The sequence below is a fragment of the Choloepus didactylus genome, chromosome 5 (genome assembly GCF_015220235.1).
Source record: "Choloepus didactylus isolate mChoDid1 chromosome 5, mChoDid1.pri, whole genome shotgun sequence".
In the NCBI taxonomy this organism is placed as follows: domain Eukaryota; kingdom Metazoa; phylum Chordata; class Mammalia; order Pilosa; family Megalonychidae; genus Choloepus; species Choloepus didactylus.
Genome location: NC_051311.1, coordinates 56,474,858 through 56,495,232, shown reverse-complemented (window position 1 = coordinate 56,495,232; position 20,375 = coordinate 56,474,858). Strand labels below are relative to the sequence as shown.

The window sequence follows — 20,375 nt, the reverse complement described above, 5'->3', positions numbered from 1 at the left end:
AGCACCAGGAATGATGAAGAACACAAAAGGGGTTTAAGGTGCCAATTCAAAGTCTATTTGGTGGTATCCCTGTAATCCCTTTCTAAAAAGCAGTAGTTCTCTAGCGGTGGAGTTACTCAAAGATATTCCTGAATTCGTATTCACAGCAAGTACTTTCTGTGGTCTGATAAATGACTGTCTCATATATGAAAGACTGTCCTTCAAACATGTAGAGATGTGGTGGTTTATAAAATACAGATTTATAGATACTTTTTATAACACACACTTTATTAATCAATAAGAGCAAATCTTTTCTCTGATCCCATCAGTTAGCAGTGGATTATCTAAATATTTGCTGATCCAATTTGGCTGTTTGAAATGAGGAAACATGGAGATGTAACTTGAAAAAACCACTCTGAAGATCCATCTGACAGAATCTTTTAAATTTGAAATGAACATATCCTATTCCACTTCTCAATATCTACCCTAGTGAAACATATGTACACAAAAAGGCATTGCAGCATTGTATGCAAGAGAAAAATTGGAAGATACCCAAATGCCTATCCATAGGAGAATGTTAAATAAACTATGGAATACTATGCAATAGATAACAAGAGTAAGGTATATCTCGGTGAAATGATGTTGAAAAGTCATCAAATGCATTATTAAATCAAAAAAAGAAAATTAGAAAATAGTCATATCACATGTACCATTTCTCTAAAAAAACAGAATGACAAGAATGTGAATATTGTCCAGTTTATTACTCAGAGTAATATTGTGATGATCAACAGATAATAAGTAAAATTGTACTCACTATATACTCAACAGTACTCTTTTTCATTTTCTCCAGGTCTTTAATTCTCCTAACGTAATAGAGTCAGCCCCCATGAAAATGGTTATTAGTTTTCTTCTTCTGTTTCTAAACATGGCTTCCTGATAAGAGATCTTGTTTTGTTACTAAATGCTATGAGCAGTACTTTACTTGAAAACTTGAAGGATCATGTAGTATGTCTGAAATCGTAAAATAACTGCCTAGAAAAAAAGACAAAAGGAAAGGAAATAAGAGCAATGTTTTTCAAAATATGGGGGAAAAGGTGCAAAAACAAAACAATCTATACTGTGGATGAGATTATAATAAGAATTTTGCCAAGGTCAAACAAGCCTTGATGAGGCAGATAGGGTGAGAAGGATATTGGGGCCGGATGACAGCTAAAGCCGCGTTCTAATATCGTATGAAGGAGCTTGTGCCAGTTCCTATTTCTCCCATGTAATAAACATTTAGACCCTGGCCCATCCAAATGTAAAGACTGACTCCTCAGTGGTTTCTCTATTTGCCATCTCTACAATACTTTTATTTATTTGCACTTTCTAGATAAAAGGTACAACACTCAACATGATTATTTTGTTTCTTGAATATACTGAGGCAGCAAATCTCTGGTGTTAAGGGTTTAGAATGTTTTTGGTGTAAAAGCCATAGCATTCCAAGAAAGTTTGCCTATCATGAAGATCTGTTTTTTTCTTGTAAAATAACACCAGAGCCTTTAAGTGATGGTTCTGGGAAGGGAATAAGAGCCACTCGTCTACTTTTTTCCACCACTGACACAATCAAATGATATCACATAATTACTATGGACTTTTGAGATCCTTTAACACTTATTCATAGACACACACGTACACATAATAGACTCTCTCCTTCTCGTGAATAATGAAATGTTTTGTTGTGAACAGCACTGACTTTTCTACAAAAAGGTTGATCCTACCTTTCTTTGCATATTCTTACCAAGAGATGAGCAAAGGCAGAAGAAACAAAGCATAATACTCCATAGCATAAAAGTATAAGAATCCCCCTTATACTTAATGTGGGTGGAAAAGTCATGGATTCTGGTCAAACATTTTATTTAATAGGAGAATGACTTTATGTATCATTTGTGGATTATCAGTTTTTAAAATTAGATCACAGTAAAATGCATGTGTTTAAAACTCTGTTAAACATAGTTTAGTCTTTCTCAGATGATTCAGAAGAACTTTAGAATTCCACACTGAATCATCTGGGAACATCAGTTGTCTTTGTACTGTGGAAATATGTATGGCCTGGTTAATACTGGCATCTGCTGAAATTTCCCTGAAGGAACAAATGGATTGTTATGCTTTTATTACAATATATTGGTTGATTAGGTATGATTTTCACTAGTCAGTAGCGTTTCAGATATGCTTAAACCTGGGGTGTGGAAAAGAAATGTTAGCATTTTGTTTTTAACTAAAGCATGGAGCAGAGCTTGTGCTATCATTTTGATTAAAGATTCTGTGTACTTTTCTACCTTTCTGGACAAATTCTGCTTTACGGTGAAATTAGCACTCACATATATTGCTGGTGGTATAGACCTTTCAGACAGGCAAGTTGTCAGTGTGTATCAAAAGCCTTTAAAATTAGCATACCTTTAAACACAGAAATTCCAACTTCTGAGAATTTTTCCTCAACAACGAATTTAATAAGTGGTAAAAATGTATCAACAACGATGTTCTTCGCAGCATTGTTTATAAGAACATGAAGTTGGAAAAATCTTAAATGTCCATCAGTAGGAAACTGATTAAATAAATTATAGAAGATTCTTATATTTATGGTACGTCTATACAGTAGAATATATATTGCTATTAAATATTATATTTTGCTAATGTGTTAAATAGTCATAAGGTAAACTCAAATACCACTTCACAAAATAATGTTTAACATGATCCCACCTTGTTAAAAATGAAAATGTCCATGTGTGCTTAGGAAAATGTCTAGCAAAATATGGTCATATCTGGGTGATGTGCTTAGGGAGGTGATTCTTACTATCACCTTTATAAATTTTGTATAGTCTGGCTATAAAAAAAAAAACGAGTTTTTGTTACTTTTAGAATCAGGGGAAAAAACAACAATTAAGTTTTTTTTTCCATTTTGACAGAAAATAATATAAACTTGTGATGGTAGTATGAAGGGTGGATTGCTATGGGAGAGAGGCCTAAAAGCTAAGAAACTACTGCTGGCTTTGCATAGTGAGGGCTAGTGTAGGGAGTCTCCCAGTTGAAGAATTACCACACCTATCAAGTCATTCGCCATGGACATAATTTCACTTATGAAGTAAAAGTCAGCTGATATGTGATTGAGCAAGCAACTGGGCATGTTGTGATTCAAAATACCATGCATCCATTTAGGCTTTTTTTTGTTCTTAACTTATAAAATAATTTTCATATGTTTAGGAGTAATAATAGCTCTTTTAAAAGTTCAATTCTGGTAACTGTGTATTCTAGGCAAGGGGCTACCAATGCAGAGTGGTGTTACATAAATTTTAAGCTATACCAAGTGAGAAGAACTAGAAGAAACTTTGGAGACGATGTCGTTGTTCAGGTCACTCCTAGATGAGAGAATCTGACTTGAAGAAAGATTAAGTATGCCCAGCCTAGACGGCAAATAGATTGTGTCAAGCTAAAAGCCAGCAACCTCTGGCCATTATGGTAGGAGTGTGGAGGGAGGTGGTACAATCTCAAACTTTTCTAGTATAGTGGGAAATTAAGGGCTTAGAATTAGATTCCATTGGGGGAGGGTTGCTCTTAACCTAGGGATGTACCACGTGGAGGTTTTATGTCTCTTGATTGTTTTGGAGTAGGAAGACTTCAAGTAATAGCAAAGACCTCATTGTTGATCTGCAGAGTTAGAAGGGCAAATTAAGACTGTCTGTTTGATTAGCTTTGGAAGCAATAATTCAGGACTCATTCTCCCTGCTGTGGTTAAAGCTGTCTACTGAGAAATAAGCCAAAGGAATATTAGGCCAAGAATCTGAAGGTTGAATCCAAACCACTGGGAAGGGCTTTTAACTGCAAATTAGAATGTGATTGAATTAGAAAGGAACATTCGAATCATGTCATGCTGCCACCTAAAATTCAACATGTCTAAAATTGAACTCATCTTTCCTCACAAAGTCGCTCCGCAGCTGAACTTTCCTAATAATAACAACAAAACGTTACACTGCAGAATGTTCTACCATAACATACTTTGTCAAACTCTTTACTGACAAGGAAATTAAACTCAGTTTAATCACAATGCTGTAAGCTAGTAATTGTACGTTTCTGAAAGCAGATTTTCAGAGTCCTGATTGAACCATTCTTTAACTCTGTTACACTGCCCCTCTCTCTATATCTATGGAAATAAACCTATCAGTTTAACAGAATTATTAAATGACACTGTATTTACACTGGCATTTGAGTATCACACATTAGCAGATTATAGTAAGCACGAAGTTGGATTTTTGGAAGTAGCAAAGAACAAACCAACCAACCTTAGGAATTATGTAAGATTCCTAGGTGAAAAGACATTGATAGCTTTTGTATCATGAAGTCAAAATATGGAAACAGATTAAATAAAGTACTGATCTAAGGCTTAAAATGCCTAGATAGTAAATTCACCATGAGTGATGTAGGTGGAGCAAACCATCATCAAATCATATTAGGTTCATATTGCTGGCATAAATTGTATGGTTTTGTTGTTTTGTTTAATTTGTAAATTATTTTAGCTTTGTAGTTATATAAGCACTATAAGCATGAACTACTTACATATCTGGGTTTACATTTGTAGCTTAAGTAATATTTTAATTCTCCAGAGTAAAAAGCAATTTATGGCGCAAGGCAGCACGGACCCATCAGATCTGCTTGCCCCTGGGCCAGCCAGCACCACCCATTACTTCGGGCATTCTGAATCTCAGTACACGTTACTCCTTCAAAAGTAGCCAAGTTAACCATGCAGGCATTTCCTCTTGAACTCCAGCATTTGTAGTTCCATAGCTTTATGCATGTGAAGCCTGCTGTGCTGCTTCTGCCTGCTTCTGCCATTAGACTCCTGTCTTATACAGCTGTGGGCTACTGTGACATGCACAGCATGTGGGTGGTGGGCACACTAAAGCATGTTTTAGAGCTAAAGAAGTAGCCTTGCAGAGAGCTGCTTCCTCTTCAAAAGACACTGCCTTTGAAACCCTCTATCAGTTGTCCATAACACCACTATCCAGTGAAAAAGAACTGAAAGGAAAGGAATAAAATCTGAGAAAGACAGAAATGCACTTGATTTTAATTAGCTATCTTGGCTTATTAACCCAGAGTCCTTGTTTGGTGGTATGACGTGATTCCTTTCTGATCTTTGTGACACTGTCTACACAAATAATTCACACAACATGCCGAATCATTTTTAATAAGTGTTTTGATTAGTTTTGGTTAAATATTTTGGATACTGCTTCTAAATTTTCCATTCAATGAATTCAAATAAAATGAAATCTAAATATACTAACCCACAATCCCCAAAGACAGTCTGCTTTGGGGTAGACTTTTTGGTTTAAGTTGCCATTTGATCACTGTAAAATTATCCTTGGTAGCTATTGGATTAATGTTTTTTCAAATAAGTACTTTAAAGTGGGTCAGATTGGGTCTTTAAACTTATGGAACTGGATCATAGTTTTAGAACGCTGCGGTTCTAAGTAGTCATGTTTGGTAAAGGACTCAGGGCCGTTCCCTGCCAAGAAGTTGGTGACTAGGGGCTGGCAGTTGGTTTGCTCAGGAAATTGCTTTGTCCTGTTGCAGAATCGCCTACCAGAGGAACGATGACGATGAGGAAGAGGCGGCCCGGGAACGGCGTCGCCGCGCCCGGCAGGAAAGGCTGCGGCAGAAGCAGGAGGAGGAATCCATGGGGCAGGTGACCGACCAGGTGGAGGTTAATGCCCAGAACAGGTACTGTCCTTCTCGGAATGGGAACTTGAAGTTACTGTCTAGCATGTCTGTTGAATGGCATCTGTTGGGCAAAGCGCTCTCTTCTAAACCCAACTCAACCCTTTTTTCGATCGCTCTAATTTAGTTACTTCACCGCCATCACAGACAACTTATCAGATTGAAGAGTCAATCCGATTTAGACATTAGAACACTGCTATTTCTTTCTCTCTTCATCTCCCCAGCCTCTAAACACACCCCAAATGATGGGTTTTATTTTATTTTGTAATCTAGTGGGTTTTTAATTTACTAAGCATAGTGGGCTACATCTTTAAATAAGGAAAACTAATTTACACTCCTTCGTTAGGGCACTGCTGTCTGTTTTGAACTGAAGACTTACTAGTTTAATAGATCCCCCATGCCTAACAGTAAGAGGTAACATTGAATTTTTAAAGTAGGTATGAATTGCAAGGGTCTTCTGTTTCCTACTATATAAACTGGACCAATATTTTCTGATCACTATGCTATTCAGCAAGGTGCAGAGTCCTGCTTAATATAATGTGATTATTCATCGCAGAAATAATACAAACCAGCTTAGGGGTTTACTGCATTTTTCCTATTCAGATCCTAGTAAAAATCAGGGAAGTCAAAAACACTTAATAGCTTCAACATCTTCAAAAAGGGCTTTGGCAACAGAAACACAGTCAGACTGTTTGCTACACTAACGGTTAGTATAAACTGACTTTATATGCTTCGAGGTCTACGAAAGATGAGGCTATTTTAGGGGAAAATGGTGGACAAAATTAATTTTACTTTAAAACTATGGATTGAATTATAACAAAACCACCATATAAGATCTTGTGTGTGGTTTTGGTTTTTCGTTGTTTTATTTTTGTGTGTGTTTGGAGGGGGCTGTTGCCAGTTGCATTAATTCAGTCTATTTAGAAAATTCTGAAGGGAAAGAGCTCTGGCTTCTTTAAGCCTAATTTGAGGTAGAACATCAGAAAGTTTCTCAGAAGCAGACTTGAAAATGCTGACATGCAGGATGAATTCAATGGGAAGCCTATTGGTTAGATGAGGAATAAAGAGAAACCTTGTCCCTTAGTAAGTCGCTCCTAATTAGGGAGGAATAATCTTTGGAATTCACTATGTGGCTTTGAATCTACACTTGACCTTTCACTAACTGTGAAATCATAGGTACACCTCTAAGCTTATTTCTTTTTCCATTAAATGAAAATAAAAACCATACCTATCTTCTAAGAGTGTTGTCAAGGTTAAATGAGATAATAACACATGTAAAATGAGCAATGCTTGGGCACAAAGTAAGCACTCAATAAATTTTCACTATTATTAGGAAGACGGGTATCAAGAGTTTTATAGGAGGAGAACAGCATTGTTATTTATTGTCCTTTCTGTTTTTGAGCTGAGTGGGAAGGGAAAGAAAGAGTTAAAAATAAAAAATATCTTGAAGTTTTCTGGAATCTAATTATTAGTGAGTGATCAGTAGTGACTCATAAAGTTACTAGTGATCTGTAGCTTTTCTTGTTTTTGAAATCTTGCTTCAAGCTGTATATCTCTTATTTTTTCACATTTTATTATTATTAGTCATTTCATGTTGACATAATACAAAATTCTTCTCTTTTTAGAAAACCATATTTGGGTGTGACATCATACAATTTATCTCTGGCATGTTAGTTAGCTACAAGATGATTCTTGAAGCTAAACAACCCTAACTAGCACTGAACTTCCACTGATGATTGTTGTCATTATTTATATTTAGGCAAAGAAAGGCTACAGTACAGTCTGTTGGTTTCTTAACTCAGAGTACTTTGGAATCTGGGGTACCTTTTAAAAACCGTTTTATTTCAGTTGTTCCAAATGCCTGATGTATAGATCTTTCCCCTTAAATTCTAAACTGTGTGTCTTTTCAGGGAAATTTTATCTTTATATGCCTAATTCATGGAGATAGTGTCCTGCAGCAACAGCTCAGGAGAAGAAAATTTAAAAATCTACCTTTTACTCTGCCATTTCTTGTTGTTAAACATGAAAAGTGTTTTTCCAAAATTAAGTGAACTTGAACTTCAAAAGGGCCAAGTTTGGTATGAACCATGAAATTTGATGGAGTTTCTAAACATTGCAAGACATAATCTTCCAACTCTTGTCACAGTTCCTGATATCACATGACTGGTTTTTTCCTGCCAGTTGAGACCAACACCCCTGGCTTGGGCAGTGTTCAGCATCCTGTAATAGTGAGTGAGGTGTTGGATGTGGTACAGTTTGGTTTTTGGAGATCTTCTTTTCTTTTTTTTATAAACATTAAATTTAACTGTCCTTTGTCTACTATAGAAAAGAATAACAAGAAACCCTTTGTTCATAGAAATGACAAATAACATAAATAGTGTATGTATTATTTAGGGTAATGTATGCTATAACAATGAGCTCCCCAAATTTTAGTAACTTAATGCAATAACATTCTTATTTCTGGCCAGTAGGTGGAATTGGGCTTTGGAATCCTCTGATTTAGTCAACAGATGGAGAAAGAGGATAGAGAATGCACCTCTGCTTCTTAATTGTCTTGGTCTGGACACATCACTGCTGCTCACATTTAATGGCAAATATGGATCACATGGCCCCACTTCGGTACAAGGAGGGGAAAGTGGGGTAATCTAATCCTTGGCTGACAACCACTTCCCATGACTATGGAAGGAGGAACATAAATTGTGGCTCGACTACAGGGGTCATTGGCCTAAGTGTAGCATCCCCACACTACAAAGTATACTCTCGTCCAGTCAAAGTACCTTAGGTCCCACCACTCTAAATCAGGAATTCTGGATGGCTTGGTGACATGTGAGAAGACTATGTGGTACTGGAGGAATTCATTCATTATTTCAGTTTGGTCCTTGTCTTAGTTTGAGTTCCCCAAGAAGCAGATCCTGAAAAAAGACTGGAGTTAAGTAGTTTATTAGTGAGATGAACCCAGAAAACACTGATAGATGTGTGGGGAAGTGAGAAAGATAAAGGAAGGCAACCAAATAAAGGTTTCACGACCAAGTGGGGTTACCATTGTGGGTATCTGGAGTATGGCCCTTTTGGGGAACTCTAAGATCCAGTGTGGAACATGCACCTCAGAGTTATCCACCCAGAAAGGTGAGAGAGCTGAAGTATTTATACACTGATGCTCATCAATATTTGTTTGAGGGCTGCTCCCAGGGGGCCTTAATACCCAGCACTTTTGGCAGGTGGAACAGACCAGAGAAAGACTAAGATTTTTAAGTACCAGCAGTTGGAAGCCAGGCAGGATGTATTGAAATGGTAAGGTGCAAGGGGATGCAGCGGCATCTGCTATAGTCCCAGAGTGGCACAGGCTATATGAATCCAGTGGACCAATTAATCAGCAAGCTGACTCTGGTGTTGTTGTTTCTGTTTTACAGTGTGCCTGAAGAAGAGACCAAGGCAACCACCACAAACACTCAGGTGGAGGGCGACGATGAGGCTGCACTCCTGGAGCGCCTGGCTCGGCGGGAGGAAAGACGCCAAAAACGTCTTCAGGAAGCTCTGGAGAGGCAGAAGGAGTTTGACCCAACAATAACAGATGCAAGTTTGTCACTACCAGGCAGAGGAATGCAAAACAACACAGCTGAAAATGAGACTGCAGAGAAAGAAGAAAAAAGTGAAAGTCGCCAAGAAAGATATGAGATAGAGGAAACCGAAATAGTCACACGGTCCTACCAGAAGAACGACTGGAGGGATGCTGAAGAAAAGAAGAAAGAAGAAAAAGAAAAGGAGGAAGAGGAAGAAGAGAAGCCAAAGCAAAGAAGCATTGAAGAAAATCAGGTAGAGGTGATGGTAAAAGAGGAAACAACAGAAACCCAAGAGGAAACAGTGGCAATGCCATTGAAAAATGGGCAAATCAGTGCAGAAGAGCCTAAAGTAGAGGAGGAAAGGAAGCAAGATTCAGATGAGGGTGCCCTTAATGAAAAGGTGGAAGAGAAAGCCAGGGAAAGGGCTGAGGCAGAGAGGATGAGGTTGGAAGCAGAAGAAAGAGAAAGAATTAAAGCTGAGCAAGACAAAAAGATAGCAGAAGAGAAAGCAAGAATTGAAGCAGAAGAAAAAACAGCTGCACAAGAAAGAGAAAGAAGGGAGGCAGAGGAGAGGGAAAGGATTAAGAAGGAAGAGAAGAGAGCAGCTGAGGAGAGGCAAAGGATAAAGGCAGAGGAGGAAGAGAAGGCTAAGATAGAAGAGCAAAAACTTAAAAAGCAGCTAGAAGAAAAAAGAAATAAAATGCAAGAGAAAAAGATAAAAGGGGAAAAGGTAGAAGAGAAAATAGAAAGAAAAGGGGTAAATGAAAAGAAAGTGCAAGAAGATAAACTTCAGGCAGCTGCCCTAAAGAAACAGGTACAGTAAACATTTTGCACCAAATGTGTGATGCCTGTGATTTGTGAGAAATGTAATGCGCAGCAAATTTCCGACTGAGGGCACGTTCATATAGCCCCATGTGCTTGAGCATTTGACACCCTATTCATTTTTTTTTAGGCCATAGCAGTAAGCAAGCATGAAGCAATTAACTGATGGCTAAATAATCAATTGGCCAAGTTTACTGGGACAACCAGAGAGAAATTAACTGCTCTATGCTTGGTTGTTATGAATGCCAAAAAAAAAAAAAATGAATTACTCCAAGAATGATACATGTGGTGGTGCTATGCTGACTTATTGTTCTGTGCCTGCATCTAAACTCACTCTTATAACATCCTACCTCTTTCCATAGGTCTTCATGAGGCAACAGACCCATAACTTCTCACCTCAACTGTGTGTTTGACATTTAATAAAAAATTATAAAAGTTGGGGTAGGAAACTGACATAGAGAATCATGGTCATAAATTTCATCATAAGAAGGCAAAATAAATCCCTTGAAACCAACTTGTAATAAAGGGGGTGGGGGGAGCTGATTTGGACCTTTATAAAAAATGTCAAAACACTGACTTGCCATCATGTAGACCTGAGCTTAAAGTAGACTTGCAGAAAGCCATTCATCTAGGGTAGTATCAATTTATAACTGCCTGGTAATTAAGATCTTTTACCATCTGGGTAACACAAATTTGTGTGGCATGTGGAATGGTGGAAATAGTGGGAAAAAATATTTGTAAGCTACTAAACAGTGTTTTTTCTGTCTGCAAGGCTACATTGAAAACGCTGTATCTAACCACCAAAAACAGAAAAGAAAAAAAAGAGAGGCTTGCATCTTGCATATTCACCTTTCCAAAGAGAACTCTCTATCACTGTTTGCATTGCACTGAAGTTGCCTTATACCCTTGCTTCTGTACAAGGGGTTCGTGAACACCGCTATAATTGAGAAAGTCATGAACAAATTGCACCAAACCACACACGAGGTTTGTAAACACCTACAAGGAGCACCGTGTCACGCTAGGTTTCAGTGAGCACATTGTACACAACAAATTTTATGGTGGGAATATCCCACATTCCTATTCAGAACCACTGGCACCAGAAGGAAATGTGAGCACTAAGACAGCAAAAAAAGAAGTAATTCCCTGGCACGTGCAAGGTGATCTGTACACCCCCTCACTTACAAGATAGGAAGGGCTTCTTTGACATGAATGACCTTACCATTCTTGAAAATGAAAGGGAGAAGAAAAAGGGGTTAAAGTGCAAGTTAAAAAAGAAAAGCCCCAAGAAGACAAGACTACCTTCAAAAAAGAAGAGGTAAATATTATGGAAAAATACCCTGATCATAAAGCAAAAGATAGCAGTGTTCCATGGCATTTCAAGTCTGATGATCTCTAAGTTGTAATCTCTAATTCAGTGTTTTTCAAATCATGACTCATGATCCACTGAATGGTTAATCTATTTAGAGCATCTTGAAATTAGTAAAATGTGTCCATCAGCATTTTAAAAATGAAATAGAGTCAAATAGAAAAGATTAGAGAGCACTATAGGTAGTAATTACTGCCGTGTAATATGAATTGTCTTTCTTAACTGTGGTCACAGTCAACAAAGTTTGAAAAACACTGCACTAATCAAATCTTCCTGAGTTTCCACACTTCAGTGTGCTATTTTTCCCTCCTGGAGCCATCCTACTTTCAAATATCATGAACTATTTCCAACTGGCTTTGACTAATGATTTAACTTTTCAAGGGAAAAATACCCCCATAACATCTCAGTAGAAAATTTGGTGACCTGAAGGTGACATTTGGTTTTTCGAAAGAAAAGTTTGGCAAAATGTTCTGCATTGCATTTCTGAGGCACACACAGGAGCTGGTGTTTGACTGTATGGTAAGTAAACAAGGAGACAAACCAGGTGCTGCTGCAAATAGAGTGCTAGTAGGATCCCATATGATCAAAATGCCACATCAAAAGCCTGACATCATTTTAACCATTGTCTTTATTTTAGCTCCAAGTAATGCCTAGAAATCATGACAGTATTTAATAAATCCAAAGTACTTTAAAGTGGTAAAATTGAATTCTCAGCCATAGGAAGATTCAAATTACTTGGCCTATAGGACTGGTAAGATAAATTGAAGCCCCAGAACTCTAACCCAAATGTATGCTCCCTAAATTTTTCTGCCTATGGTGGCATATATTATGAAAACTCAAAATTTTAAACAGAAAAATCACATTTAGAAAATATAGGGACCAGATTAAATATGGGGGTGGGCCTGTGTGATTATTTCCTTAAACAGTTTTTCATGAGATTCATATAAAAAAAAACCTAGTTTATTTTATATATTTTACTTATTTGTTTAAAATTTTTGCTCCTTGCTGTTTCTAATAGAAATTGTGATGGTTTCGGAGTGAAAACTGAAAGTGAATTCTGCCCATGTAAAAGAAGAAGACAGCATAATGCTGATAACTGAGAAAATGAATTTGGCTTTCATGAGGCAGCTGAGGAAAGTAGTTGAGCATGTTGGCAAGCACTGTTCTCATTTTCTGTCAAAGAACACCTACATTCACCTACAAAAATGAAGGTTATCTTGGAACTGAGCTCAAGCAGAAGTGTCCCACATGGGTTCTTTTATAAAGCTAGTGTTTAGTGGTGAATATCTTTAACTACAATCCTATAAAAGCAGAAAGAGGGCATGCAGTCATAACTTGGTGATTAAATTTATATGGCAGAAGGGAGCCTGAGAAAACACTTTGGATTCCATATTTAAAATTTAATTCAATTCACTAAAACGTGATTTCCCTTTAATGGCCAAAATATTATCTGTCAATGTAAGGTGTCTGTGCACCAGAAGTGCAAAATCATCCTTTTGCCCCTTTTCAGTTAAGGGTTTACTTCCATGATGTCCCTGGTAGCACTGAAATACCCCAGGGAATGATTTCACAGCTGCCCCTGTTCCCAGTTTGCCCTGCAGCATTTACAATTCCAGTGTCCCAAAACTGAAGGCCTCTTTTGAACACAAGGACAGATTAGTGCCTCAACCCAGGCTTAAAAGTAAAAAATGCTGTCATTCTTGTTTTAACACTGTACATTAAAACTGATTGAATAACTAGATTTTCCCCCTTTCCAACTAGTCATGTTGCTTTATGTATGTGGCTCTGAATCATGTGTTCATGATCCAGCCATTTTAAATGACCTTTTCCTTTTATTTCCCCCTTCTTGTTCAACAAACAAGAAGTAAAAACTGCATTTCATGGATCTACGCATCTGAGGCATGATGGGTCACCCACAAGTAAACACAAATATCCCATGAACCTTTTTAGAGAAAACATTTCCAGAAGTTACTTTAAAACTTTTAAAACCAAAAACAAAAACCTGTCTTTCGCCCACTGTAGTAACTCTGTTTGGTATGATAGATAGTGGATGACCACCAGCCTTTTAATTAATTTGCCTTTCTTTCTCTCCTCTCTGACTATAAAATGCCTCTTTTTAGTTCTTTACCCTGGAACTCTTGCGTCTAATAGAAAAATATGGGAGTGCTGCTCATAATATACTGATGTTCATGTCTTCTAGACCAGTGTTTCTCAAACATTAATGTGCATACTAATTACCTAGGAATTTTGTTAAATGCAGGATTTTATTCACTGGGTCTGTTGTAGGATGTGAGATACAGATGAGATCCATGTTGTCCGTGGACTAAGTTTTCAGTAGCCAGGAGTTTAGAAGACGTCCATGTAATAGAAATTGAACCCAGAAAAGAACTTGGGGTTCCTGAAACTAACAAAAGAGCATTAAACCTAGTCTTAAAAACTGCAACTTGCATCCAGCTATTTTCCCTATTCTGTAATAAAATAATGCAAAGTGATACACTACAGAGACTGATCTCAGCCATTTCTGACTTGCTTACTAGGTCCTTTGAGTGTCTCTCTGGCACAAGGGAGTCATTTGCATTTCTATTCCATAATATACTCATGTGTTATCCCATTGATAGATGGCACAAGCACAGCCACCAAGGAGCCACAATCAAACTGCAGGACAGGCCACAGTTTCTTTCTCTTCTTTGTAGCCTCGCACCACCAATCAGGAGCCAAGAGGGAATTTGCAGAAGGAAGGATTAGGGAAGGATCATCTAGTTCAACCCTCTCTTTTTACATACATGGAACTGGCATCCAGGGGAAGTTAGGTGATTTGTTTGTTGACAGCACTGGAACTAACACTCAGGTTTCTTGACTTACAAAGCTTTCAGAAGTAGTGACGAGACAACATCTCCTCTCTTCAGCATGTTCAAGGGAACTCTAGCTGCACATCCCTTGGGAAAAGATTAAACTCTTTAATTAGGGCAACAAAATAGTGAATAGTCTATCTGTAGTAATTTAATATGAAATAATGTCCAAAGATGACAATCAGGCAAAGGATGGTTGAAGGCTCATCAGTAGAGATCAGAAATGTACTCTGCTTTGTAAAACATGCACCTTAAGAGTAAATGTTCAGAGGGTATGAGAAGAATAAATGGACAGAGGTGAGTGATCAGGTAAGGGGAGAACATCTGGCTAGCACCTAAAGCCCTACCCTTCCTCTGTAGGTTTCTTTAGAACATTGGTGCTTTAAACCTGTTTGTCTGGAAAAGATGAATAATGAACTGCACCTGTTTTCACACATCTGTTAAGAATGGGTGAGATGATGAAAGTGAAGTAATTGGAACGCCTTTGCTCCTGCCCCCCAAAGCTATGTAAATTCAGTTTACTTTGAAATCATCTCTTTTGCCTTGAGGAACTTGTAAAACAAAACCCACAAAATATTAACGCTGACACCTGCCCAGCATGTTTCATCTTCCTCTGTCTCCCTAACAACAACAATAATCACAACAATCATAAAATCACTTTCAGAGGCAATGGAATTCAAGGCAATCTCTGGAATTTTTCCTATTCTGTTAGAATTTTAGTGGTGATGACTCCAAACCTGGTCCCTTGTGACTCTTGCTACTTATTTGGTTAAAATATATGGGTGATTGTCCTCTGACATCTGCCAGAACTGGTTAGGCAAATCTGGCAGACTCGGTAAGTTTTCTCTTGTTTCCTTATCCACACTTTTGTTTCCTTCTCCAAGATTTGCCCCCCATCAAAAAAGAAACCTGTCCATTCTTCCACCAAGGCCACTCTAATGACTTCTCTTCCCAGTGGGAACTGCAAATGGCCACCCTTAATGGAGTTCCAATAAAAAAATAGTTTCCAAATGGTAACATTTCCATGTTTTCAAAAATAAAAACTCCTGTGAGATCAGGGATGATTGTGACACTTCCTAAAATTGCAGTCAAGGTCTTTGCTCAGAGGCTGAAGGACCACAACTCACTCTCTTAGAATTTCCTCTGACCCCAGTTTTGCCACATCATTCTCATGATGGTTTGTTCCTTCTGAATTTTCTGGCCCTTATGAATTATAGGGTCTTATTTAGTGATACTAACCAAAACCTAACAAGATTTTTATTATTCTGTTTCTTCCTGATATGCACTGTTGGTTAGATCAAAGATGAGAAGATTAAAAAGGACAAAGAGCCCAAAGAAGAATTTAAGAGCTTCATGGATCGAAAGAAGGGATTTACAGAAGTCAAGTCACAGAATGGAGAATTCATGACCCACAAACTTAAACACACCGAGAATATTTTCAGGTAAGAAGTAGTGACTAGCTAACAGTGACCGTGATCGTATTTTTTTTTTTAAATCAGTCTTCCTATCCTGTGCCTCCAGCTAGAACAGAAACATGCTTAACAGTCAGCATACTTTTGTTGTGAGGTCATTAGCCTTTGTTTTGGAGATACTCAATCAGCAGGTCAGGCCTTCCACATCATTAACAGAAAACCAGCAGTTATTACTCTGACAGGGCTTTTTCCCATTATTTAGCAAGACAGATCAATGCTTGGCATCCATGCTGTTGTTCACAGTAAGATCAGTTTGTTGAAAACATTATTCCCAGAGTTAATATCATAGATTCATTATCTATATGGTCCAGCCTGCTTCATAAGAGACACTTTTCAGTACCATTTCCAAGAATGCATTTTCTAAAAGTTATAAATAGATGATGCATAAAACTAAGATTGATTCCATGCTCAAATACTTGGGAAACTTTAAGATGATCAGATTTACCACATGACTTTGAGAGTCCGTAATATGTTAATTTGCTTTGGGAATTTCTGAGAGGGAGGAAAAGGACATGGGACTCATGCTCCATTTAATACATTTTGGAAAACCCTATTGTATAGCCTCAGCTTCCCCTCCTTACCAACTCCCCAACCCCATCATATTGAAAAGCTGGGCAATTGATTATAGGGCAGATTAGGCCAAGGTATGCGGGCACACCCTCATTTTTTAGATTCATCTGAATACTGGAACGTCTTTATGGGTTTTGTAGAACGGCTCAATTCTCAGAAGCCTGCCATGGGCACCTAGCTACCTGATTCTCTGTAGCCCACTCCTACAACACACTTCCTCCAAATCACAATCCTCTGTAATGTCACTAGCTGCTGTGCCAAATGTGCTACAGAAGAGCCTTGGGTTCCTGTAATGTGGATTTCCATGGGTTGTTCTCTGACAGCAGCGTGGCCTATAGACCCTGTATTTCTGAACGGTTTGAATAGGACAAGTCATCAAGCAAGGCATTGTGTAGAAGCTCCTTACACCTGCGCCTTTGCTACTTCAAGCTCACATAAAAGGCCAGGATGGTAAATGCAGTTGCCCCCAAACAGTTTTTCTATACAAAAATGTGAGCAAAAACCTAGTCACACTTATACAAATGAGTGCATGAAGCACATGGAAGAAAAATGGGTGTATTAAAAGGCCTGAATACAACCGTGAGGGAATAAAAAGTGTAGAACCTATTGATGTTACTTGATATTGGCAAGGGAATAGATGTGAAAATCTAGGACTTTCTAGAAAATCTATACAGCAAGTGGATTCAGGCTGATAAGTTATGTCCAGAGCTTGCAGAAGTGCCTATAGTTTAATGTTTTAAAGCCCTATAACAATATCAAATTCATTAAAACTAGTCAATAAATGTTAATTATTTTATTGCTTATTATTTGATAGTTTAAAATACGTTTTATAGGTATATATAAATTTTTAAGAGAAATAATGTTTTTAAAAATCTACCAGTAGAAAGAAGTTTGGTTAACAATTAGCAGACTTGCCGACCAGCTTCAGTAAAACTCAATTTAATAATTAACATGCCTATTGTGTGGAAATCCAAAGAACTGAGTAATTCAAAGAGAGGAGTTTTGGGGTTGGGCAACACGTTGAACACTGAGAACTGTTATTTTCCTATTTGTGACTCTTGCGTTAATTTTTCCATGTTCCAGCAGGAAAAATTATAGGTCCAAGCTGCTACCACATTATTGGTTTTTGTTTTAGCTGCTGGTATGTGTTGAGTTTTAGGTTCAGTTAGAAGCTGATACTGATAGAAGCAGAGAAACCTAGTTTAGCTCAGTATACTTACAAACTAAGAAGGAGGGAAGGAAGGAACAGCATCTGCTTAGATAAGCATAGTGCTACTAGCTTAAATGAAAACAAGACTGTGTTCTTAAAGGTCCCAAGCCTTGAATGTTTGTCTAGACTTACCTCAAGATGCCAGGGATGTGGGAGGGAACCTTAGGGAAGAAATTCCCATATAGATGGCATCCTGATGCTGCTGAGGGTATGCCAGTACCTATGGACAGAGATTATGTGGACAGAACTCTTGCTTCTGTTTGAGCATAGTTTGTTGTTTGATTTCATTACTGCCACCTTTGATGTTTCCGTGTTCTTGTAACTGGATTGTTTTCTCTAAAGCATGACATAAGAATCTCAATGCAATGAGCAAGCTAAAGAGATAGCAGATTATGCCAAGGGTTTTATAGAAAGCACAAAATGAGAGTTTGCTGTGCCTTTTTCTTTATTTTTTAAGATGACAATTAAGGTAATTTTTTTCTCATTATAGAAAAAAATATGTACTCATTCTAAAACATTCAGACAATAGAAGTATATAAAATCACCTACCACCTAAAGATAACCACCATTAACATTTTCCCAGATATTTTCTTTGCATATACTACATTCAAGATAGGCATATATCCTTACATATATATTTATAATTATACTCATATATATTATATTTTAACTGACTCTTGCATTGTGTATAAAAATGTATCATGCCTAGCTTTCTATACCAATAAATATAAGTGTACACTTCAAGTATTAATGATGTTAGAGTATTCCGCTATATGGATGTATCATGAATTATTTAACCAATTCCTAATGATGGACTTGGATTGTCCAAAATGAAGATTGAGCGACACCTAGCGGAATCCAGAGAAATTTCTATAGGCATGTGTTTTGCCATTCTAACTCTGGTACACAAATGGAGAGCAAACTCATTTCTGATGATGGAGAAACCTTCAATTAAGTCAGGGAGGCAATTTCCTATCTAAAGCCACAGGCCCTGCATAAGACCCAGAAAAGGTAATGAAAAACTTTAAGGGGCTCCTAACCTTGCTTGACTTCAAAATAGAAGAATGCTTCTTTAACTGTCAAGAGCCTAGAACAATATTTTTAAACTTTTTAATTTCAGTCCATAGGAAGAAAACATTTTTACATCATGACCCAGTACACACATACATACATATTTATGACAAACAAATGTTTCAAGAAATGGTGTTTTCCTTTGCTCTATGCAATGCACTCTGATGTATGCCATTTCATTTTTTAAAATGCTGAATACAATCTACTAAATGGATTTCCTGACCTGCAGTTTGAAAAACATTGTCCCAGAGGACACAGCACATTCAGAACCACCTCACTATTTTAAAAGCACGAAGTGTACACCATATGATCAATGTTATTTAATGTGTATCTCTAGTTAGTTCATTCTTTGTTTTACCCTTCCCTTTTTGCTCCATATCTAGAAACACAGTACCATTCTCCATGTGAAATAAATGATGTTAGAGAGTTGTAATACATGTGTTCTTTAGACAAAAGGGTCAGGAATGGGCCACCTATGTTCAAACCTAGTTAAGAACACCCTCACGACTTCTTAGTAAGTATTAAATAGTAGACAATCTAGATTCTTGTCTCTTAGTTAAAGGCTACCTATAACAAAGCCCTTTGAGCACACCACTAAAGTCTGCTAAATAAAATCCCAGGAGGATCCCACTTATATGAATTCTGCTTCCATGAAAACATAATGTTCAGCTGAAGTCTACTGTGAGTACAGACTTGTTTTGAAGATAATCATCAATGTCCTGACTCCAGTTCATTAATGAAGCTCAGGGTCAGCAGGTGCTAATGATATCACTCCATCTTTTATCTGATTTATTTTAAAGATTAAGAATGCCATTCCTGCAATAAAATTTTAATATAAGTGTTCTTGGGATCCTGCTCTGGCTCTAGTCTGACATTTAGAATTCTATGCTGAAATCCCTGTGGGTCCTCCTTCATTCCCAAAGAAAATTTCAACATAGTTTCAATTTTAGTTCCTACTTACAAAACACCCATTTTTCTCCCCGTTTTATAAGTTATGCTATCTGATGAAGCATTGCTGTCAGTCAGGTAGACCCTGACTGTAGAAGTTCTGAAGACTTCGAGGTAGAAATCAACCCACACAGACTGTCTGTCCTTAAGGTCAGGGATGAGAGGTGAGGTGGGAGGCTACCGTGTTCTATTTCAATTGATTTCTTATTTTACAACAAATCATGTTTAACTATGGGTGTAATATAGTGAAAAGAAGAGTAAATGTGGAGTAGAGAAGCAGTGAAATCAGGTCCTGGATCAGCCACTTACCAACTACCAAAAGTTTGGGCAAATTACTTTTTCTCTCTCACCTATAGTTTCCTTATTCATAAAATGTGGATAATAAACCTAACCTGCCATCCTCCCAGTTATTTTGACTAATAAATGAGATAATGAATATGAAAGGTGTCTGTAAATTATAAAGGATGATTTGAAAGTTAACCCTAATCACATCATATCAGAGCTAAGAGTCGTATGTCCTGTTAAGGAACATTCTGGTTGTTCTGGGGCCAGAGGGAGTAGAAAATACTCCAGTTGAGGCCAAAGGTTAATGCCGAGTCAGTAACAACTTTCTAGGACCATTTCTGTAAGAATAGACATATGTTACTGTGTTTAGCTATTAATCAAGAAACTATGGGTAATTTCATCTGGCAGAGATCAGCGGCTAGGGTTAAGCTCAAGTCAAATCTGTGGATAGACATTTATTTCAGGGCCTACCCCTAATTCAGCCATCTTTATTTG

At 37.5% G+C, this 20,375-nt stretch overlaps 1 protein-coding gene across 7 annotated transcripts in view; it reads left to right on the top strand.

The window, feature by feature from the left end:
* CALD1 (caldesmon 1) overlaps positions 1 to 20,375 on the top strand; it is a 167,597-nt gene that overhangs the window by 126,929 nt on the left and 20,293 nt on the right. For 5 of the 7 annotated variants that reach the window (XR_005216950.1, XM_037836109.1, XM_037836111.1 and 2 more), the window contains 4 exons: positions 5,584 to 5,730; positions 9,138 to 10,101; positions 11,347 to 11,424; positions 15,621 to 15,766. Coding sequence is in view for 6 of the 7 variants with exons in the window: in XM_037836109.1 (XP_037692037.1) it covers positions 5,584 to 5,730; positions 9,138 to 10,101; positions 11,347 to 11,424; positions 15,621 to 15,766 (1,335 nt within the window). In the remaining variant the exon portion in view is untranslated. The remainder of the gene's footprint in view (positions 1 to 5,583; positions 5,731 to 9,137; positions 10,102 to 11,346; positions 11,425 to 15,620; positions 15,767 to 20,375) is intronic. The other 2 variants (XM_037836114.1, XM_037836115.1) reach the window with 2 other exon arrangements.